Source organism: Bidens hawaiensis, unplaced genomic scaffold, assembly GCF_021521415.1.
Source record: "Bidens hawaiensis isolate Kalapana, Puna unplaced genomic scaffold, B.hawaiensis_p1.1 tig00008858_1, whole genome shotgun sequence".
In the NCBI taxonomy this organism is placed as follows: Eukaryota; Viridiplantae; Streptophyta; class Magnoliopsida; order Asterales; family Asteraceae; genus Bidens; species Bidens hawaiensis.
This window is the reverse complement of record NW_027491639.1, coordinates 295996-318340: the sequence shown is the minus strand read 5'-3', so window position 1 is coordinate 318340 and position 22345 is coordinate 295996. Positions and strand designations below refer to the sequence as shown.

At 42.4% G+C, this 22345-nt stretch overlaps 2 protein-coding genes across 2 annotated transcripts; both read left to right on the top strand.

Moving 5' to 3' along the window:
- The first annotated feature begins 12536 nt into the window (after positions 1–12536).
- Positions 12537–15262, top strand: LOC143530189 (putative peroxygenase 4). Its single transcript, XM_077025802.1, has 6 exons — positions 12537–12561; positions 12652–12735; positions 12850–12935; positions 14510–14607; positions 14867–14992; positions 15091–15262. The coding sequence occupies exons 1-6, from the start codon at positions 12537–12539 to the stop codon at positions 15260–15262; spliced, it is 591 nt and encodes a 196-aa protein (XP_076881917.1).
- A 4812-nt stretch (positions 15263–20074) lies between these two features.
- LOC143530188 (uncharacterized) lies at positions 20075–21178 on the top strand. Its single transcript, XM_077025800.1, has 2 exons — positions 20075–20501; positions 20673–21178. Exons 1-2 carry the CDS (start codon positions 20075–20077, stop codon positions 21176–21178), a joined length of 933 nt encoding a protein of 310 aa, XP_076881915.1.
- Positions 21179–22345: the final 1167 nt, after the last annotated feature.

The window sequence follows — 22345 nt, the reverse complement described above, 5'->3', positions numbered from 1 at the left end:
GCATTACATCACTTCCCGCACTCTTGTTGACAACGGCGCTTCGTCAACAGTGATGTACAAGCAGTTCTTTGACAAGCTGGATGATGAAGACAAAGAACGCCTGGAAACGGTCTACGCTTCAATGGAAGGGTTTGACGGCAGTACAGAAACCCCCCTGGGTATCCTATCTTTCCCCGTCACTCTTACAGATGGAAAACACTCCCGCACAGAGGATGTGGACTTTGTCGTGATGAGGAAGCCGCACCACACGTACGACATCCTCTTCGGGAGAGACGGGATGGCAAGATTCAACGCCGTGGTATCTTCAGTCCACGGCATGATGGGATGGCCAACAGCTGAGGGTGTGGCGATGATCACTGGCATTCCCCAGGTATGCATCGCATCTGTCTCATCTAAACCCAAACCAAAGATGGCTAAACCAACCATCACCGAACCGGAAAAATGGGCCTTCAATGGCAAATACCCCGACCAGGCCGTTACCATTGGACCAACAATCGTTGATCCCACCCGCACCCTACTCAAACGCTTACTGCAGAAAAACGCTGACATCTTTGCGTGGGCACCAGCTGACATGACTGGTGTACCCCGAAGTAAGGCGGAGCATAAGCTCAAGTGCGATCCGGCTGTCACGCCAGTCGTACAAAAGCGCAGAGTAATGGGGCCTGAACAAACTAACGCGTGTAGAACCCAAGTCAAGGAACTCCTTGACGCAGGCATCATACGCGTTAGTAGATATCAAACATGGGTTGCAAATCCCGTAATGGTACCGAAGAATGACAAACAATGGCGCATGTGCATAGATTTCAAAGATTTGAACAAAGCATGCCCCAAAGATTGTTATCCGTTACCAGAAATTGATCTTAAGGTGGATTCGTTGGCACCATTTCGCCTTAAATGCTTCCTAGATGCGTATAAGGGGTACCATCAAATCCACATGGCCGTAGATGACCAGGACAAAACCGCATTTCGGACGCCCGATGGTACATTTTGTTATAAAATGATGCCATTCGGACTTAAGAATGCAGGGTCCACGTACCAACGACTGATGGACAAAGAGTTTCATGCCCAAATCGGGAGAAACTTGGAAGTCTATATGGATGATTTGGTCATCAAAAGCCCCGAGCCAGAAGCGATGTTGAAAGACATTGAAGAAACTTTCAACACGCTTAGAAAGATAAACATGAAGCTCAACCCGAGCAAGTGTTCATTTGGGATGGAAGAAGGGAAGTTCTTGGGAGTCATTGTTACTAAAGATGGCTTCAGAGCGAACCCTGAAAAGGTCGAAGCCATTGTTAAAATGGAATCACCTACCACCATCAAACAGGCTCAGACACTGAATGGACGACTAGTCGCACTTAATCGCTTTTTGGCAAACCATGCGGATAGGTCGTTTCCTTTCGTGTCAACATTGAGAAACTGCTTAAAGAAAACGCACTTCCGCTGGACACCAGAAGCGGAAGCAGCTTTTCAGGAGATTCGGTCACGCCTGATTGAACTCCCAACACTTACAGCACCACAAGCGGGAGAGGAGTTAATCCTATACCTTTCCGCAACAGATAGAGCAACCGGGGCAGTCCTGCTAATAGAACGAAAAGGCATCCAGATGCCAATCTATTATGTTAGCCGTGTACTAACAGACGTAGAAACCCGGTACTCTACCCTCGAAAAATTGGTCTTAGCACTTATACACGCTTCACGCAGGTTAAAACGATATTTCCAGGGCCACCCAATCACCATTCTCACCAACTTCAAACTCTCAAACGTTCTAGGCAAACCCGAATTATCGGGACGTCTAGCCAAATGGGCAATTGAATTGGGAGAATATGCAATTAAGTACAAGCCAAGACCAGCCATAAAAGGCCAGGTCCTGGCCGATTTTATTGCAGAAGTCCCCGCTTCGCGGGAGAAAGAGTGCCAGGAGGAGGCTCAACCCTCCCCAGCACAGGACATCAATGATGTCTGGCGACTCTAGACTGATGGAGCAGCCAATAACGAGGGTTCAGGCGCAGGGTTAAAATTAACCAACCCAGCAGGCCAAGAATATACTTACGCTATTCGGTTGGATTTTCCAAGTACGAATAACGAAGCCGAATATGAAGCATTCTTGGCCGGTTTGAGAATTGCGCGTAAAATGGGAGTGAAAAACTTGGAAGCCCACGTGGATTCCATGCTGTTGGCCAACCAAATAAATGGGACGTACACGGCTGTGAACGACACAATGGCCCTGTACCTCGCCCAGGCAAAAGCCCTTATGCGTGATTTTAGTGATTGTAAAGTCATACACGTCAAGCGCAGCGAAAACAAATCTGCGGATGCGTTAAGCAAGCTTGCGTCACTAGCCTTCACCCACTTGGGAAAGGACATCCGCATTGAACTCCTCGAAGCACCATCAGTCCCGCACAAGGAAATTTGTGTCATCCAAACCGGTACAGAAACGTGGATGACACCAATAATAAATTACCTTGCAGCAGGAACACTACCAGAGTCAAAAACACAGGCAAGAAAACTACGCTGTAAAGCACTGAATTATCAGCTCGTCAACGACATCCTTTACAGACGTAACTTTCTTGGCCCACTCTTGAGATGCGTGGACAACCAAGATGCCGACTACCTCCTAAGGGAAGTACACGAAGGCATCTGTGGAGTACACGCAGGTCCTCGCGCTGTTGTAGCCAAGCTAAACAACGCGGGATACTTTTGGCCGGGGATGCATACGGATGCACTGGCATACATCAGAAAATGCAAGTCTTGCCAACTTTACGCACCCAACACGCACCGCCCGAAGAATGAACTGGTTCCAGTCACTTCTTCATGGCCATTTCAGAAGTGGGCCATCGATGTGACAGGCCCATTTCCTACAGCAGCAGGAAATGTTCAGTTCCTAGTGGTAGCCATCGACTACTTCACCAAGTGGATAGAAGCAAAACCTTTAGCCCAAACAACCGCGAAGCATATCAAAAAATTTATTTGGGAATTTATTATTTGTCGTTTTGGACTTCCACAGAATTTGGTGAGCGATAACGGCACCAACTTTGCTGACAAGAAGCTACAACAGTGGCTAAAAGAACTTCAAATTACCCACACCTTTACCTCAGTGGCACACCCGCAAGGTAATGGTGAGGTGGAAAGAGCAAACAAGAGCATCGTCGATGGCATAAAGAAAAGACTCTTGGAACACAGATCCGGCTGGGTGGACGAGCTTCCGCACGTCCTTTGGGCAAACAGAACGCTGAAGAAGGCCAGTACGGGAGAAACCCCGTTCAGCCTCACTTATGGCACTGAAGCCATGGTCCCGGTCGAAATTGGTCTACCCTCGCCAAGGGTCTTGATTCAGCCAGAAGACAATGATGCGGAAAGACGGTTGGATCTTATGCTAACCGAGGAACGCAGAGACTTAGCCGCAGTGCGTGAAGAGAACTACAAACGACAAATGCAAAAGTACTACAACACGCGGGTAAAACTCTGCAACTTCAAAATAGGAGACTACATACTGCGTAACAACGAGGCTTCAAACCAAGAGCGCCCGGGAAAGCTGGCCCCGGTTTGGGAAGGGCCATACATTATCAAAGAAGTCCTGGGAAAGGGCGCATACCGGCTCGAAAGGCTCGATGGCACTCCCATCCCAAGAACATGGAATGGAGCTCAATTACGCAAATGTTATATGTAGATCAATTCCAAAACTTGTAAAGGCCTAGAGCCACTTCTAATGGAAATGATTCTCCTTTCATAATGTGTTTACCTTTATCCTTATGAACTTCCCACTTGTGCCGGTATTTACCGCATAAACGGGGAGAAGTAAGTCGTTACGTGTGGAAGGCGGCAAAACCCGCATAAACACAACGTTAAAAATAAGGGAAACCTACACGCAGGTATGATGTAAGTAAAGTTTAGCCATCCTTGTAAGTGCAAATGACGGTCTTACCCGCACAATCACAAACAAGGAAGCAAAACTTCAACCTATCATCTACCACGTTCAAAGGTTATCCTAAAAAAAAAAAAAAAAAAAAAAAAAAAAAAAAAAAAAAAAAAAGATAAGGAAAACCTACACGCAGGTCAGATAAGGGTAAAGTTTTGCCATCCTACTAAGTGCAAGTGACGGTACTAGCCGCACAATCACGAAAGAGGAAGCAAAACTTCACACCTATTATCAACCACGTTCAAAGGTTAACTTATCCTCAAAAGATGAGGAAAACCTACACGCAGGTCAGATGAAGGTTAAAGTTTAGCCATCCTACTAAGTGCAAGTGACGGTACTAGCCGCACAATCACGAAAGAGGAAGCAAAACTTCACACCTATTATCAACCACGTTCAAAGGTTAACTTATCCTCAAAAGATGAGGAAAACCTACACGCAGGTCAGATGAAGGTTAAAGTTTAGCCATCCTACTAAGTGCAAGTGACGGTTCTACCCGCACAATCACGAAAGAGGAAGCAAAACTTTAACCCATTATCAACCACGTTCAACAGGTTAACTTATTCTAAACACTTGGAAAATTGCTAATTTAAACTAAGTATGCAAGTCATAAGTTTATAAAGCAAGGAACCCAAAGAAAGAAATAACAATCTTATACGCAAAAAGATTTATATTTCACAAATTATTACAAGAATGGCCGGGTAACTGCCCGCCTACGAAAAGAAAAATAAATACATCCGTACAAGACTATCCTAGCAATGGGAAGGGATCTTCGGGATCAAGCTTCAGGGCCGCTTCCACTTGGACCCGCTCCATCAGAGGAACGGGGCGGTTCAAGGAAAGCTTTAAGGATAGCTAACCCATCATCAGCAGCAGCTACTTGGTTCACCTTCTCCACCACCGGATGTGGGAAGGCGGCGTATTGATTTACTGCTTGGTCATATATGGCTTCGGTATCTACATTGTACAAAGGGAAGTTGGATGGCGGGACGCCTTTCTCAACAAACCCTAGACCAAGCAGGAAACCGACCCGTTCCCCATCCTCGTGAGAAGCGTTGAGGGCTGCGCTCATTGCATCATCGTAAGATGTCTCTGAGAAGACCCGATGCACAACCTACATAAGAAAATATACAAGTGTCAACACCCTAATTACAAAGATAAGCGTGAAGACATGAAGATAGACTTACCTGAGACAACGCTTCTCGAAGAAGCCATTCCTTGGCAACCAGAGCTTCTTTAAGGGCGGCTTGAGCTTGGGTGCAGGCGCGTTCGGCTTCGCTTTTGTTAAGTTTGGCAAGTAGCACTTCCTTTGCGGCAGCCTCTTCGACGCCCTTAAGCTTCCGCTCGGTGTGATCAAGCACGCCCCTCTGGTCCAGGATCTCTTGAAGTTTCTTGGCATCCTCCATCGCCAAGGCATCATGAGCACGTTGGAGAGCCTCCAATTTGGCCTTGAGCTCCTCGTTCTCCACGCGTAAAGGCTCAGCAACGGCTTCAGCCTTGGTGGCCCTCTCGGTTGCATTCCTCGCAGTCTCCTTAGCCAGCCGAAGCTGTTCGTTAACAGCTTGGGCAGCCTTGGAGCGGGCCTCGAGTCGCGCTTGAACCTCAACCTCGAGGGCCTTGAAGGCCTTCTCCTTCTCCGCAGCAGCTGCGGCCAACTTTTGGCTCTCCTCCCGAAGAGCCCGCGCTTGAGATACTTCCTTGGCGCGAGCTGCTTTTAACTTGTCATTTTCACGACAAAGCAGCTCGACGCGCGGCTGCATCCGGGCTTGGAGAACCCGAAGCTCATTGGTTAGCCTACCCTCCTGGTAGCTAGCCATGGCTTCCCCCAACGCACCATGGGGAGCAGCGTGGCGAGCCCATTCCACGCACTCCACAGGGGTACGAAGGGTTGTTACTCGGCGTATGTTCCATCGCGGAACATACACTTCATTGGAATCCGAAACTGCAGAAAACAAAAAGCAGTTAGGAAAAGATGATAAAATATATAAATGAAAAAGGGCCAAATGAACCCTACGCACCTGTAGGGTCAATTACAGGCCGATAGCCGCCGAACCCATCACCTGAACCCAATGGAAATCCATCCAAGAGGTCAGGCAGATGGGAAGGTGGCGGAAAGATGCGAGAAGCCCCACGCGTACCTGAGGGACCGGCCGTCGTTGCCGGGGGCATAGTAGCAGCCGCCGTGGTCGCCCCCGAGGTCGCTGCCGCAGAATCCGCGGCAAAAGTAACCGCCGGCTCTGTGAAGGATGCTGTAAAAATTGCACTCACAGCCGGCGGTGACGTCATCTCGGCTGGAACAGTCGGCTCAGAATGAGCAACTGAACCAGCGGAAGCAGGCGCAGGCGCCTGGGTCGATGCCTCAGGTAGGCTGACCAAGCCTACCGTCATTGGCGGAGAGGTAGTACTCGGCCCCTCACCCTGGAATGCGCCAACATCCACACATGCGTAAAGAAGAAAAGTGTTAAAAGACTTGGAAGATTAAACTACGAAGATAAAAGCCAAGAGTTGTACTTACGGGTTTTCTTGAGCTTGAACGTACGGACGGGCGGAGACGAACCCGATGGAGCCGGTCTCTTGATGCCGGTCACCGTCGTCGTCATTGGTTCTCCGGAGGTAACAGTCGTAGCCTCCGAAACAGTGGTCTTCTCACCACCGGGGTTCCCCGCCACCTCTTCACTATCTGACTCAGTGTCAGATAGGAGCACCGGATCGGCTGTAGAGGCCGCCTTCTCCTTCCCTTTCCCGCCGGCAGCCCTCTTCTTCCGCACTAACGGAGGACCATCTGCGGATTCCTCAGAAGAAGACAGGATGTAAGGAATTCCAGCAGCGGGTACAGCACTGAGGGGTGGAGGAGAGAATAACGCCTTACCTGGCCGCCGGTGGCTCAGGATCTCGTGGCCCAGCGGGTAGACCTCCACAAACCGATCCGCTGTTTGCTCCATGATGGGCAACTCGTTCTCGTCAAGAGCACGAGTACCCACCCGCACGGGACCGTCAGCTTCCCGCGGGTACAGGAGCGACTCCAAATTGTTCCCCTCTGAAAGAAAAGAAACAGTTAGAAGACAAACTCATATCAGCAAGAAAGACAAGACATACCATAAGGAGTAGAGTTCAAACCGTATTCGAGAAGGATGGGAACCTGAGACGCCTCCTTCCATACCCGGCTCATCCCCAACATCACCATCCCGGACTCCGCAAACCGGTAAACCGGAGATTGGACCCGGGATATCTTTGCAAACCATTCCGCCTCCTGGTAGTTGGTGGCGTGGTGGCTCGGAATGGCTTGGCCATTTTTAAACTTCATGGCATTGGGGACGGCGCGAGCAGAAATGTAGAAGAACTCCCGCTTCCACGATCGGAGACTGCGCTCGGTCGCGCAAATCTTCAAACCCTTGATCCGGGTTGTCAGGGTGTACCACCCCTGGATGCACCTCCAAGTATAGAAGGTCATCAGGCGGTCCACATAGGGCTCAACACCCAAGATCGGCGGTGACGCGATGCAATGGGAGACAGAATATGAGAACTCGGAGTAGTGTTTAAGAGACAGAAGTTGATTCACGATGACACGATGTATTAAAAAATCAAAATTAACCAATTAGAATTATATGTAATTGGATTAGATTTAATTGGTGCACTTAGACTATAACAAGAAATTTGGGCTATTTATTACACTACAAATATAGGTTGTATACTAAAGAAAATTGGATTTAAATAATCTCACCTTTAATAGATTGGTCAATAATAATCCCACCTCTGGTATTTCCTGCTGGCACTCTCACCCTTTCAATGTTTTTTGTTTTATAAATCAGCGTTAAAAAAACTTAACGTTGTTAAGTTTTTGCTTATGTGGCGAGTGACATGGCTTTTTCAATATCCTATCTGGCTTTTCCCTTTATATTTTGTTTCCATCCTTATAGTTCAGGAATCTAATTGCAATTTCTGTTATATTATTATATTATTAACCCATTTACGCAGAACCCATATGCCCGTACCCATGATCCAAAATTAACTAATCTAATTGCTTTTCCCTTTGAATCCGATTGAATCCTCAGACAAAAAATTGTCGATTGGATCCCAAAATGAGTTTGTCATCTTCTTATCGCGCACAAAACCTAAGCTTTTTAGGAGATGAGGGCGATATAATATAACCAATATAACCAGACGTTAACATAAATAGTTTGAACCAAGAACTCTAAAAAGATCAATCGATTAATCCAGTCATTGTTCAATCAATTAAGCATAGGGTTATTGATGAGGAAGAAACGACGATCATAACCATATAAAATAATACATGTAACAATTTTATTTGAAGGGTTTAACTGTTAATAACATAGTCGACCAAAGAACAAATCAAGAACACCAACTAACGATTGTCAAACGCAATTAGGTAAAGGGGTTTGTTTGGCGATGGCACCAAGATGATGCAGGCCTGATTAATTGAATTATTATTGACGAAATAGGTATAAACCAGTTTTACGTTAAGGTCGGTTCGTTTAAATGAGCAATACGTATCATCCATGATTGTTATTACCAAATTAGAGACGTCGGTGAGGCCGATTTGGCATAAAGAATAATTCCCCTAGATCAATTCCATAATTTGGACGAGAATTGTGCTTCAAGAATACTAAACGGGTCATAGGTTGGTACTTGGATCATGGGTACGGGCATATGGGTTCTGGGTAAATGGGTTAATAATATAATAATATAACAGAATTTGCAATTAGATCCCTGAACTATAAGGATGGAAACAAAATATAAAGGAAAAAAGCCATGTAGGATATTGAGAAAGACATGTCACTCGCCACATAAGCAAAAACTTAACCCCGTTAAGTTTTTTTAACGCTGGTTTATAAAACAAAAAACAATGAAAAGGTGGGACTGCCAGCGAGAAATACCGGAGGTGAGATTATTATTGGCCAATCCATTAAATGTGGGATTATTTAAATCCAATTTTCCTATACTAAAAGCTAACCCGCCTATGTTCTTATTCACATGTTTCTCGCGGATACAACTACCACCAACTTTTGTTTCTTATTTTTACTATTCATAATAAATCATTATAAAATCTTAATTTGTTTAAAATACAACCTAACAATTCTTAATTTCTTTTCCTATCCGATGAGGACATGTATTCATCGAACACATAAAACAAATATTCCACTAGAAGATTATTGACTTCAAAACAATAGTAACCTACGTAGATTGTTTATCTACCAAAAATTATTAATAAATGTGTTTTTATATATAATAATAACTAATAGAGTTAAGATGATAAGTTTTAAAATTACCACACGAGTTTCATGCTTAGTAGTTTTGGTTTGGATGTATTTATCTTTGAAAGTAAGTAAATAAAAGTCAAAATCAGATGTGTATAACGTAAGAGTTAATAATTTTAAAATCACAAGTTGTCACATAAACAACGAGTGGTGAACCTATACAACCCGACGTGAATGTTGAAATTTGTAAGACTTGATTTCGATGACTTGAAGTTTGCATTCACGCTGAAACATTGATAAAAATAAGTATGTCCCGTGATGACAAACTGAAATTCTATAAAATATGATATTTTAGACAGTGAAAGAGGAAAGAGTTATCAAAAATACAGAACTCTGAATTAGCTTTGAGCCTTTGACACTGTGTATGTTTATGTTTTGATGATTTATACTTTATTACACACAACTCGTTTTTTAATAAAACTAAGGAGTTAAAATCAAGCATATCGCAACGACGTATTCGAAATTTGAAACCTACGAGGAAACAAAGAGTTGTGATTGCACCACTTGTCATAACTTGGTAAAAGAAAAGTAAGAAAAATTAATAAAATAATGAGAGGCCATATGATAACTTAAAAACTTATGAGGTGTCATTTTGCATAATATACTGACTCTGGTGATGTAATGGTGACATCCAAACGTGTTATATAACATTCAAATTCCAACAGTTTGTTTATTATGGGTCTAGGATCACGATATTTTAGTTTCCATCTATATAGCAAACGTGTAATACGTTGTTGTTGGTAATATGAAATTTTGTATTGAACATTTTTAGATGTTGTGAAATATAAGAATTTTATTACTTTCAACTTGTATTCATTTGGTTGTTTAGTTTTCTTACAAAAGATTAATATAAAAACTTAGATATTAAATTTCAGAATAATTTTTTAAAACAATTTTTTTAAACGTAGTAGTCATAGGAACTAATACTTCTCGTATAGGGCTATACTACTCGTGTAACCCTATACTATCACTTCTGTATTTACCGTATAATGTCATATGACTCGTATAAAAGTTTGGTCGACGACAATTCCGATAAAATTTGTATATATGGTGAGGTACAGAAAATGTCATGACTGTATAGTGGGTGTCCGGACAATGGGCCAGGGTGTTGCATAGCATGAATCTTTTCGAGATTTAGTATTAAAGTTTAGTGTTTGGTCTTCAAGCTTATAGTTAAGAGGTACGAGGGCCGTCTCCTTCATGAAGATTCGACTTCATTGATAATTCCCTTGGCAACACCGCCGCAACCCCCTTGGCTTGGAGATTTGGTTTCGTGAAACCGGTTAAAAATGAAGAATAGTGAGCGTTGGGTAACTGTCCAATGACCGTTTGATGCTTATTTCTAAGAAAATAAAAAATTAAGAAAGAATAAATTTATTGTGAACAGTATTTGTTATCTCACTTTTCTTCAAAATTTTTACACCAAACATGCGTTCTCTTACTGTTTTCTATATCATATTTTTACAATTTTCTACAACACCCACATGGATTCAACCAAAATCGAGTGTCGTTCAAGCAAAAAGGTCTCTAGATCGAGAGGCAGTTCTAGCCATAATCAACTGAGATAACATTCGATACAATAACCGTTTCAATGCCCAAAGTTATGTCCCTACCAATTTGGTTAGTTCTCTATAGATTTTTGTTAAATTTAAGTTGACAAATCCTCATTAGTTGGTGCTCTAGTACGATCTCCATGAAGTTGGCTAGTACCCTTACTACAAAAGTTTAATCATAAGGGGAAATATGAATATGTAACAATTAATTATATTATAAATGATTACATATAATAAAATTGGTTTAAGTGAGTATATTTGATATAAATTGACCTGGTTTGGTAATAAATATAATAGTATACAACTTTTTAGAGGATTTATATATTTGATATGCTTCCTACAAATTATTAGTATTAGTATTCTCAGTACTGAAAGAGGAAAATGCATTGTTGATAAAAAAAACAAAAAAACAAAAAACAAAAAACAAAAACAAAAACAAAATAGCAAATATTTTACTATTAGGCATTTCTTTTTCAATTTGTCAAAATACAAGGGCTGCCTAAGAGTCTTTGTATAATAATACTTCTGAAAGCCTATTATGGTTCATGTTTAGAGTTACAAGAGTTTAAGCATAAGGCCAAGGAATATGAATACATAACAGTTATATTACAAATTATATATAATAAAATTGGTTTCAAATTAGTATATACATATTGTTTTGGGGGAAAAGGCCAAGCCTTGATAAACTTTTCATCAAAAAAAGAAAAAAAGTTGTTAAGAAGAACATTAAAACTCTCTTAAACATAAAATATGGAGGATCCCAACCTCAAACTAAACCAAACACTACATAACAAAAAATGCTTTATGAACCGGCCAATTTCATTTGCCTTGAAATCGACCTCGTCGTCTTCATCACTAAAAAGCCTTTGATAAGAAGACAACTTTTAAAAAATGTCATTTGGTGGTTTCTTGTTCGTGTCAGGATATGCAATTATGTATATTAGATATAAATTTACCTGGTTATGTAATAAATATAACATTATACAAGTTTTTACAGGATTTTTGTAAAATCATTCTTACAAATTATTAAAATTATTATTATTATTAGCAGCAGCAGTAGAAGAAAATATATTGTTGATAAGAAAACAAAATAGTAAATATTTTACTATTATGCATGTCTTTTTAAATTTGTCAAAAGTACAAGGACTGCCTAAGAGTCTTTGTATAATAATACTATTGAAAGCCTGTCATGGTTATTACAACAGTTTAAGCATAAGGCCAAGGAATATGAATACATAACAGTTATATTACAAATTATATATAATAAAATTAGTTTCAAATTAGTATATGTATATATATTTTTTTGGGAAAAATGCCAAACTTTTCATTAAAAAGAATAAAAGTGAGTACAACTGTTAAGAAGAGCATTTAATTAAACCCTCTTGAACATAATTAAACTATGGATTCAAACAAAACCAAACTACATAACAAATTAAAAAGACATAAAATAGGAAGCTAACTCAAACTCTCAAAGTATGACCAGTGAACTAACTCAAAATAGTAAAGATTATACAAGTTTATAGAATCATTCTTACAAGTTATTAGTGTATATTATTATTATATTTATTAGTAAAAGAAGAAAGTATATTGTTCATAAACAAAAAATAGAGTAAATATTTTACTATTATTTTTTCTTTTTTACTTTATTAAAAGTACCAAAGTGGTTGGCTTAGTTAAGAGTCTTTGTATAATAATACTCTAATACTGAAAGCATTGGCCACTGTATATTATAATTGTATATAACCATTACACAGCATCAATCTTCCACACAATAATCAAGCAAACCATCAATTCATGGCTATAGAATCTGATTCTGAAGGTATTATAATCAGTTAATAATCTTAACTTCTATTTGTTTTTGTGGTTCTACTTCTTGATCATCAATGACAATTAAATCGCATGCATGTAGCAATCGGTAACGTGTTGCAAAAACACGTTGCGCTCTTTGATCGTAACAACGATGGTGTGATTTACCCGTGGGAAACTTTTCAAGGTTCGTTTTAGTTTAACTTATGATTACTTCGTTAACTCAAATTGTTTATGTTTTTTTTTGTTATTGTTTCTTCTTTAATTATTATTTTTTTAACTTTTATTTTTACATTTTTAGGGTTTCGAGCGATTGGTAGTGGTATTCTGTTATCCTCATTTGCTGCAGTGTTCATCAATCTCGGTCTAAGCCGCAAAACTCGCCATGTATGTATATAGCCTATATGACTATAGTAGCTCCTTTTCATATGATCATTTATGATTTCATGGTTAATATGTCACAAAGGTGCCCGTTAGGTTAAACCCAAACCCGAAATATCTAGAAATCAAAACCGAAGACCAGAATGATATAGGGTGTAGTCAGTCTCGATCTAATCGGGTTGGGTAGGGTCAGGACCAAATATGAATATTTAATTTGGGGTGGGGGAGAATTTTATATTACGGTTTTCATCCGAACTAAAATAAAGACCGACAACTAAACTAAATATGCTAAATTAATTAGTTCAGTCTCTAGAACCAGATTTAGACCGAATCTCAACCAAAAATCTCTAGAAAATCAAAACCAATGACCGAACTGATATTTGGGTAGGTTGGTCACGGTCTTTTCAGGTTAGGTAGAGCCAGAACCAAAAATGAATATTTTAGGCTAAATTATTTTATAATTCGGTTCTTATTCTAATTGGATCAAGCCCGAATTCACGTCTAAATATAATATCAACGGTCGAACTGAATATGCTTAATCGGTCATATAGGCTACGATGCATGGTGATTATTATTATAATACGTTCGGATCAGATTGAGCTGGAAACCTTATTTTTGTCCATTTGTATTATTTTATATATTTTTTTTATTCTAAAGATTGTGTGCGCTAATTTCATATATCAAGATTCTAGTTATTGCGACTTTAAGCTAATATCACTTTCAACTCTAGAAAATTAAAGTATAATGATGCATGGTGATTATTTTTACATAAATATGTTTGGATTAATTAGATTGAGCTGGAAACCTTTTTTAGTCCATTTCTTTTTTTTATTAATATTTTAAAGATTGTGTGTTCTAGATATCAGTACAATAATTATGCAGTTGCAATTTAATTATAAATCATTTTAATGTACTTTCGATAACTTGTAACTAGGGTTATAAAGTAATAAAGGTTGTTGGAATGTTGGGGTTTTAATTAGCATATTTTTTTTTGCGACAAGCGGTATCGACCCTAATCTATATACACTTCAAACTGTCTAACCGGACATGAGTAGCGGCTATAATCAACTTATCCAAGCGTGTCAAATAACTTAGTGAATTAAATGGTTTAACGGGTTGTAAATAGCTAGACTATCATCTATAACTAAGGGGTTGTTTGGTTCATTTAAATCTGAATGAGTCAGATCTGAATGGGCCTCTGTCCCATTCAGCAACAACAATAAGTCTGAATGATTCAGACCTAATTTTAATCATTCAGATATTTTTCTGTTTAAAACCAAACAGTCTGAAGTCTGAATTAATCAGATGTTTACATCTGAATGGTTCCATTCAGATGTAAACAAACAGCCCTAAAATGGGTTTGCTAATTAGTTAATTAGTAACTTTTGTTAAATTACTATGTGTGTGTGAAATGTGAAAGACTATATTTCCTAATGATTAATTAACAATTACTTCAAAAGAAATTCAATAATCACATAAAATTTTCCCTATCCCTTTAGAAAGTGAGCTTACATGAAGAATGATACACATGATTTAAGCAAATTTACAATATTTAATTTATATATGTTTGTTTGGAACAGGGAAAATGGTATCCTAATTTACTATTCCCAATCTACATTGAGAACATAAAAATGGCCAAACATGGTAGTGACTCTGGTGTCTATGATGCTCATGGAAGGTATGTTATCTCTTGCCTCTAACCTTTCTTTTTAGAAAGATAAATACCTACTTTATATCTAAGTAACTTGCATTCATAATCTCTTGGTTGATATTAGCGTTGTAAACAAGTCGAGTCTGGACTAATTCGATCAACCATGAATTAGTTTTTTTAGATATATCTTTCTAACGTATTGTACATAAGACTATAAAATTCAAATTCGTATAATGTATGTCTTAATTCAAATAATAACGACGTATACATTTCGTGATTTATCAAGGTTTGTTCCTTCCAAGTATGAGGAGATATTTCACAAGTATGCAAAGACAAATCCAGAGGCCTTGACAGCCGACGAATTGGATGAATATATCAAAGGAAATCGGGAACCCAAAGATTATGGAGGATGGTAGTAACACATGACTCGATGTTTTTTCTAATCATTAATCCGGTTTCTTAACGAAGTAAAAATATATTGATATAAATTGGTAACGTGTTTACGCATAGGATTGGAAGCCTCTCAGAATGGAAGATGTTGTATTACCTAGCTAAGGACCAAAACGGGTTACTGAAAAAAGACACCATCAAAGCGGTTTATGATGGAAGCTTGTTCGAAACAATGGCAGCCGAAACAACCAAGAAGAAACACGATAAAATTCTCTACACGCATTATAATTAAGAAAATGCGTATTACACTAGCATTTGTTGAAGATGATAAGAATGTACAAAAATTTTTGTTACACATAATAAACAAATGCATCTGGAAAGTGTTGTGTGATTTAATCTACTAGTGTTGATTGTATGGTTAATGTTTATGTTTATGTTTGTGAAGAGATTACCTAGGATCCAGCCCAATTCTAGAAGCTCAAGATAGCAGAGCCCAATCCTAGAAGCCCAAAGCAGCAGAGCCCAATTCCAGAAGGCTAAAGCCCTCTAAGACAAAAAGACAAGTCAACGATTGAAGGGTCCCTTTTGAGTCTGGAGCATCAGGACGAGATGACGCATCTTGGGCAAAAGGGGAAGTATCCAGCGGACAATAGAGGGAAGCCTGCTCAAGTCAAAAGACTAGGGATAAACCACTGGATAATAGGATACACTCTAGGAGAACGGTCAAGGGGAGAAGATTCCCTTGACTCCCTATATGTAAAGGGATTTGTATGTTGTAATGGCATGATAATAAGAAACCTGGAACATATCTTTCATATCAACCATCTCTCTAATATTCATATAAAACTTCTCATAATCAAGTGTCTACTCACATTTTCTATACACTATCGCTTAGATTCATCTGAGGTTTTTACATTGGTACCATCCGTGGGACCCCTGCAACTAGGAAGTCCCACACCACGGTTTCGAAGAAGATGGTTGATCAATATCTAGAGCAGAATGTCACGGGGCTTCAGCCCGGGACAGCAAACGAAAATGAGTCCACAGTTACAGGGGCGAACGAAGAAATGAACCTGCAGAACGTACGAGACATGGAGGGTCCGGTCATAATAGAGGACGAGACAAAAAAGGAGGATGCGAGGGGACAGCGGGAGAAAGACCCAGCCTCCGGGGAAAAATGGGAGATAACGCCAGAGTTCATACGAGCTCATAGGACGCGCTCAGGGCCTGTCTGGATGAGCAAGAAAAAGAAGAGAAACTCGCGGCAGTCCGGACGCGCCTGCTGTTTGATACCCCAAAGTCCAAGAATGAGGAAGAGCCAGGGAAAACGACTGATAAAGACCCCGGAGTCCTTTTAGAATCGCTTGTAACCCTTCTATCTTCGGTCAAAGGTAAGGAAAAGTCCATACCCAGCACCCTAGATGCTCCCTACCGTCCCTCAGATACCTCTGACGTGTCAAAATTCACTCGAAGAATAGCGGAGGCTACCCTGCCTCCGAAACTACGATACCCCTCCACAGTAGATAAGTATGACGGGACGCAAGACCCCGAAGACTACCTACATGCTTTCGGAGGTGCAGGCATGGTCAGTGGATGGACCATGCCCGCGTGGTGTTTGATGTTCCCCCAGACTCTCACGGGAGGAGCGAGAGTATGGTTTGATAGTTTGGAGCCAGGGAGTATAGATAGCTACGAGGAGCTAAGAGGGAAGTTTTTACGGAATTTCAGCCAACAGAGAAAAGCCATGAAAAAACCTAACGAAATCCTGCATATCCGGAGAAGGGACGAAGAGAAGGTGGAACAGTTCATGGACTGGTATGTGGCAGAAAGCATGAACATCAAGGGTGTCCTAGAGGTTATGAAAATCAGTGGGTTCATAAATGGGGTGAGGTTTTCCCAACTCACGGAAAAGCTAGGGGAAGAATTTCCCCACCACCTTTGACCAACTAATGGATCGGGTTCGAGCCTTCGTCAGGGGGGAAGATACAGGATCCAAGTTGCGAGAATGGGAGACCAAGAAGGGAGGACCTAAGCTGTTAGGAGGCAAGATCCTGGGGAGTGAAAGTCCAGGTAAGATGCGAGCGCCATTCGATAGAACCCGATTCACCCCGTACAGACCTCCGGGGAATCATTCGGGGTACATACCCTCCACTACGTATCATGCCCCACGACTTCCCAGCATCAGACCCGAGGGGGGTAGATACCGGAGGAAAGGTGAGCCCGATAGATGAAGACGTGCTGGTAGCTGATAAGGCCAAATATCATGTCAGAACACCAGGCCCGTTTAAACAAGCATATAAGCCAAACCCATCTGGATATTGCAATTATCATAAGAGCACCGGGCATACCATGGAAAATTGTGTTCAACTAAAAAGATTATGGGAAGCGGCTTTAAATACCGGGCAGCTGCCTCCCCCGGCTAAAGAACCGCTACCCAGAATAAAGGAGGAAGAAGGAGACAGGCATTTCGTAGATATGATACGAAGAAGAGACGAGGGCGACGGAAACTCCGGAAGACCCTACAAAGCGGTAAGAAAGGAGTTTCCGTTGATGAATACGGCGTGGATGAAAGCTGAGGTCCATTTCCCTGGCATAACAGAAAGTGAGGCCCAGGAAATGCCATTTAACTTATAGGCTGGCATAGCCGAACATCGAGTGGCTAGAGTGCACGTCGATGGAGGCAGCGGGGTAGAAGTGATGTACGAGCACTATTTCCTAATGCTACAAAGGGATGTCCAGGAAAGGCTGGAAGAGGATATATGCCCGTTAATGGGGTTTTCCGGAGAAGTAGTAGAGCCATTGGGATCCCTCAATTTACCATTCACCCTCCGAGATGGAGAGAGAACCCGGACAGTATGCCTTCGTTTCTCCATAGTCCGGGCCCCGTCCAAGTTTAACGTCATTCTGCGCAGACCGGGTATGAAAGCGCTCAGGGCGGTCCCGTCTACGGTGCACGGATATATAAAGTTTCCTACCCCCAAGGGAATAGCTACCGTTCGGTCGTCTACGGAAATCATAGCTAGTGTCAACAAAAAGACTCAAAGAAAGAAAGGAGTGGAGGAATGGGTACTCAATGGGGAGCATCCTGAACAGACAGTGAGGATAGGGTCACAGCTATCCGATAAAGGGAAGGCAGGTCTAAAAGAAGTGTTGCTGCACAACGAAGACGTATTCGTGTGGACTCACAAGGATATGACGGGGGTCCCCCGAACATTGGCACAACACACCTTGGATGAGTTCCACTGGATGGAACCTATCAAGCAGAAAAGAAGAAGTTTAGGGCTCCAGAAGAGCCAAGCAGTCCGGGAAGAGACCGCCAAGCTAGTGCAGGCAGGATTAGTAAGAGCAGTCAAATATCCCTGTTGGATTGCGAATCCAGTGATGATTGCCAAAAGCAACAACAGTTGGCGTATGTGTATCGATTTTAAAGATTTGAATAAAGCATGCCCGAAGGATTCCTACCCTCTCCCGGAAATTGAAAAGAAGATAGAGTCCCTCGCCCAATATCCGCTCCGATGTTTCCTGGACGCGTATAAAGGGTATCACCAAATCCAAATGAACCCCCAAGACGAAGAGAAAACTTCTTTCTACACAGACAACGGAACCTTTTGCTACACCAAGATGTCGTTCGGTCTTAAAAATGCTGGAGCTACATACCAACGGTTCATGGACCGTTTATTCGATCATCAAAAAGAAAGGAACGTGGAGATCTACGTGGATGAACTGGTCATCAAAAGCATGGACGAGGGAAAGATGCTAGAAGATATTAAGGAAACTTTCAACACCCTTCGACAAGCCAACATGAAACTCAACCCGAGTAAATGCTCATTCGGAGTGGAGGAGGGAAAGTTCCTAGGGTTTTTGTCACCAAGGAAGGATTTCGGGCAAACCCCGAGAAGGTAGAGGCGTTGGCTCAGATGCGCCCGCCCAAGAACATCAAAGAAGTACAAAGGCTACAGGGGAGGTTGGTCGCCCTGAACCGAATCCTCTCAAAAATCGCAGATAGAACCCTTCCGTTCATGGCAGTGCTAAGAAGATGCATGAAGAAGAACAAGTTCTACTGGGATTCGAAAGCGGATGAGGCCTTCCGGGAATTAAAATCACACCTAATTGAATTCCCTTTAATTACCTCACCTCTGCCGGGGGAGAAGCTGACTCTCTATCTGTCATGCACAAATCAAACCATCAGTTCCGCGCTCATGGTAGAAAGGAAAGAAGCCCAAATCCCTATATACTTCGTGAGTCGAACCTTGAAGGGCCCGGAGGAGAGATATTCTCCCACTGAGAAGCTGGTGTTGTCGTTGATTCATACGGCAAGGAAACTGAGGCGGTACTTCCAAGCACATGAAGTCCAGGTGTTAACCGACAAGCCCCTTCAGCGAATACTCATGAAACCGGAGATATCAGGAAGGTTAGCCAAATGGGCTATAGAACTGGGGGAATACTCCATCGAATACAAACCAAGAACCGCCTTCAAGGGACAAGTGATAGCCGAATTTCTTACCGAGGTTCCGATATCCGAAGCCGAGAAATCTCCCTCTCGAGAAGGACAGGCAGGAAACGAGAGAGTTCCATCCCCGGGGCACAGCGAAGGTCAACACCTTACCGATCCTAGCTGGCCAGTCTGGAACCTATAAACAGACGGCGCCTTTAACGAGGACGGAAGTGGAGCCGGTTTAATATTAGTCGGTCCGGAGGGACCGAGTTCACCTATGCCATACGATTGAGTTTTGCGAGCACAAACAATGAAGCCGGATACGAAGCTCTGCTAGCCGACCTCAGAGTAGCACAATAGAAGTCAGTGCAACGTGTCCGGGCACACGTGGACTCTTTGCTGGTAGCCAACCAGGTCAATGAGGACTATGAGGCAAAGGACCATAAGATGATAGAATACCTCAAGAAGACTAGGGAGCTATTGAAAAGTTTCCAAGAAGCGAGGGTGGTACGCATCCCTCGGGGACAGAATAAGAAGGCTGACGCCCTCAGCAAGTTGGCTTCCGTAGCTTTTGATCACCTCGCCAAAGACGTCCGGATGGAGACTATCAAACAACCATCAATCTTGGAGAGGACAGTCGGAAGTGTGTGAACACCCGGATGCAGTTGGATGGCCCCCATCCTCCGTTACTTGCAAGAGGGAATAGTACCTGAAAACAAACAAGAAGCTCGGAGGCTGAGAATTAAGGCACTGCAGTACGAGATAATCAACGGTACCCTCTACCGGAAATCCTACTTGGGCCCATCATTGAAATGTATTGGTTATGAGGAAGTCGAGTATATCATACGGGAGATCCATGAGGGGATATGTGGAATGCATATGGGAGCCAAGATGGTCGCTGCCCGAGCCATGCGAGCAGGTTACTACTGGCCAGCCATGTTTTTGAGCGCCCTACAAGAAATTCGGAAACGCGACAGCTGTCAAATATACGCCCCGGTGACCAAGAAACCCAAGCTCAACCTAATACCGGTCAGCTCTTCCTGGCCCTTCCGAAAATGGGGAATCGACATTGTGGGTCCTTTCCCAGAGGGATCAGGTAAGGCCAAATTTCTGGTGGTCGCAATCGACTATTTCTCCAAATGGGTCGAAGCGAAGCCTCTAGTCACTATCACAGGGCAACAGGTCAAAAAGTTTGCATGGTAAAACATTGTGTGCCGCTTTGGAATACCCCACACTATAAAGAGTGACAATGGGAAACAATTTTAAGGGGGGATCTTCCGAGAGTGGTGTGAACTGCTGCGAATCAAGCAGGTATTCACGTCAGTATCACATCCCCAGGCAAACGGGCAAGTGGAACGGGCCAACCGAAGCATAGTTGAAGGGATTGCCAGTCGCCTAGGAAGGGAACGAGGATCGTGGGTTGAAGAATTGCCACATGTCTTGTGGGCCCACCTAACTATGCCGAAGGTCAGCCACGGGGAAACACCTTTTAGCTTGACCTACGGCACCGAAGCGATGATTCCAGTGGAGATCAATGTTCCCACGCATCAGATGCGTTTGACTGAACAAGAGAACGAAAACGATCTCAGGTTAAATTTGAATTTCGCCGAAGAAAGGAGGGAAGCAGCAGCCAGACGAGAGGTCGATTACAAAAAAGCAATGAAGAAATACTACAACTCAAGGGTAAGGGAAGTTAAGTTCAAGGTGGGTGATTTGGTGTTGCGGGAAAATGAGGCAAGTCAACAAGGGAGACAGGGGAAATTAGGAGCCTGATGGGAAGGGCCGTATCAACTCATTTGTGCGGGGAATAAAGGATCATATAAGTTAGCATACCACACGGGAGAAGAAGTACCCCATACGTGGAATGCTATGCAACTCAGGAAATACTATGCCTAGAAGGCCCTTACCTAAGGAGAAAGAAAAGGAGAAGATGCAAAGAGCTTTCTGACAACATTTTTTGTGATATCTGGCTGCACTCTCCTCCGTGACTATGTTCACGTCCCAATAATCACCTCTCCGGGAGGGAACCCATGTAATAGGGCATTGATACTATATTTTTTGTAATCAATCTATGCAATAGGGTTTGATGCCTAGAATATGAAATCGAATGGCATTATGTTTTCCCCGTGAAATCTAATTTCTTTAACTAAGGGTAACCGTCTCCGAGACGACTCCCAAACTCAGATTAACAAAATACCCCTCCATCGCAAAAGATGAGAGGGAGGCCTCGCTGATGGGCTACATGGTTAACCAACAAAACTCATCAAATGAGACGAAATGTCCAAAACTATTCTAAGAAACCTAACAAGGTTTAAAAACACAACCAAGCATAGCAAAGTTCCGGCAATTAAAACTACTGAACCACTTCCGTGGTAAACGAAGTCCAACCCCTAGAGGGGGAAAATGTCGGTTACAACAAAAGCATAAGCCCACACAGGGGCTAGCACAGACAAATGTTCTTACAAATAACTAATAGATAAAGTAAAACATAAAGGACACCCAAAAGCAGCAACCATTCAAGCAAATCGATGATCATCCTTGAGGGGATGGAGTAGGAGGGTCAACCACCAGGGACATGGCTCGGATCTCTTCCACTGATATGTCGGGGACGGCAGAAAGTTGCTACAGAAACGGAGGCTCATAGGAGATGTAAGTGACAAAGGCCGTCTCAGCCTCCGCCTCCATGGACTCAGAATAAGTGGGCACCTCGACAAGCTGAAGACCTTTTGCTTGGAACTCGTAACCCTCCCTCAGACCACTTTGGTATCCTGAAGAGAAAACAACCCGGGTCATGACATCCCTAACCAAGCAAGTATCACGGCAGGATCGGGCCCGTCTGAAAACTAGTTTAAATCCCTCGGACACCATCCACGCCCGATCGGCCTTGAGTTCCTGCTCCATCTTATCATACCTCTCCGAAAACTCTTCAATCAACCTGTC

Bases quoted from the DNA above. Each gene is read 5' to 3' on its own strand.
- LOC143530189 (XM_077025802.1), top strand. From the start codon at position 12,537: ATGGCTATAGAATCTGATTCTGAAG. The intron at 12,936-14,509 runs GTATGTATATAG...TGTTTGGAACAG, and splicing joins TAAGCCGCAAAACTCGCCAT to GGAAAATGGTATCCTAATTT. The intron at 14,993-15,090 runs GTAGTAACACAT...GTTTACGCATAG, and splicing joins CCCAAAGATTATGGAGGATG to GATTGGAAGCCTCTCAGAAT.
- LOC143530188 (XM_077025800.1), top strand. From the start codon at position 20,075: ATGGCCCCCATCCTCCGTTACTTGCAAGAGGGAATAGTACCTGAAAAC. The intron at 20,502-20,672 runs GTAAGGCCAAAT...AACAATTTTAAG, and splicing joins TCCTTTCCCAGAGGGATCAG to GGGGGATCTTCCGAGAGTGG.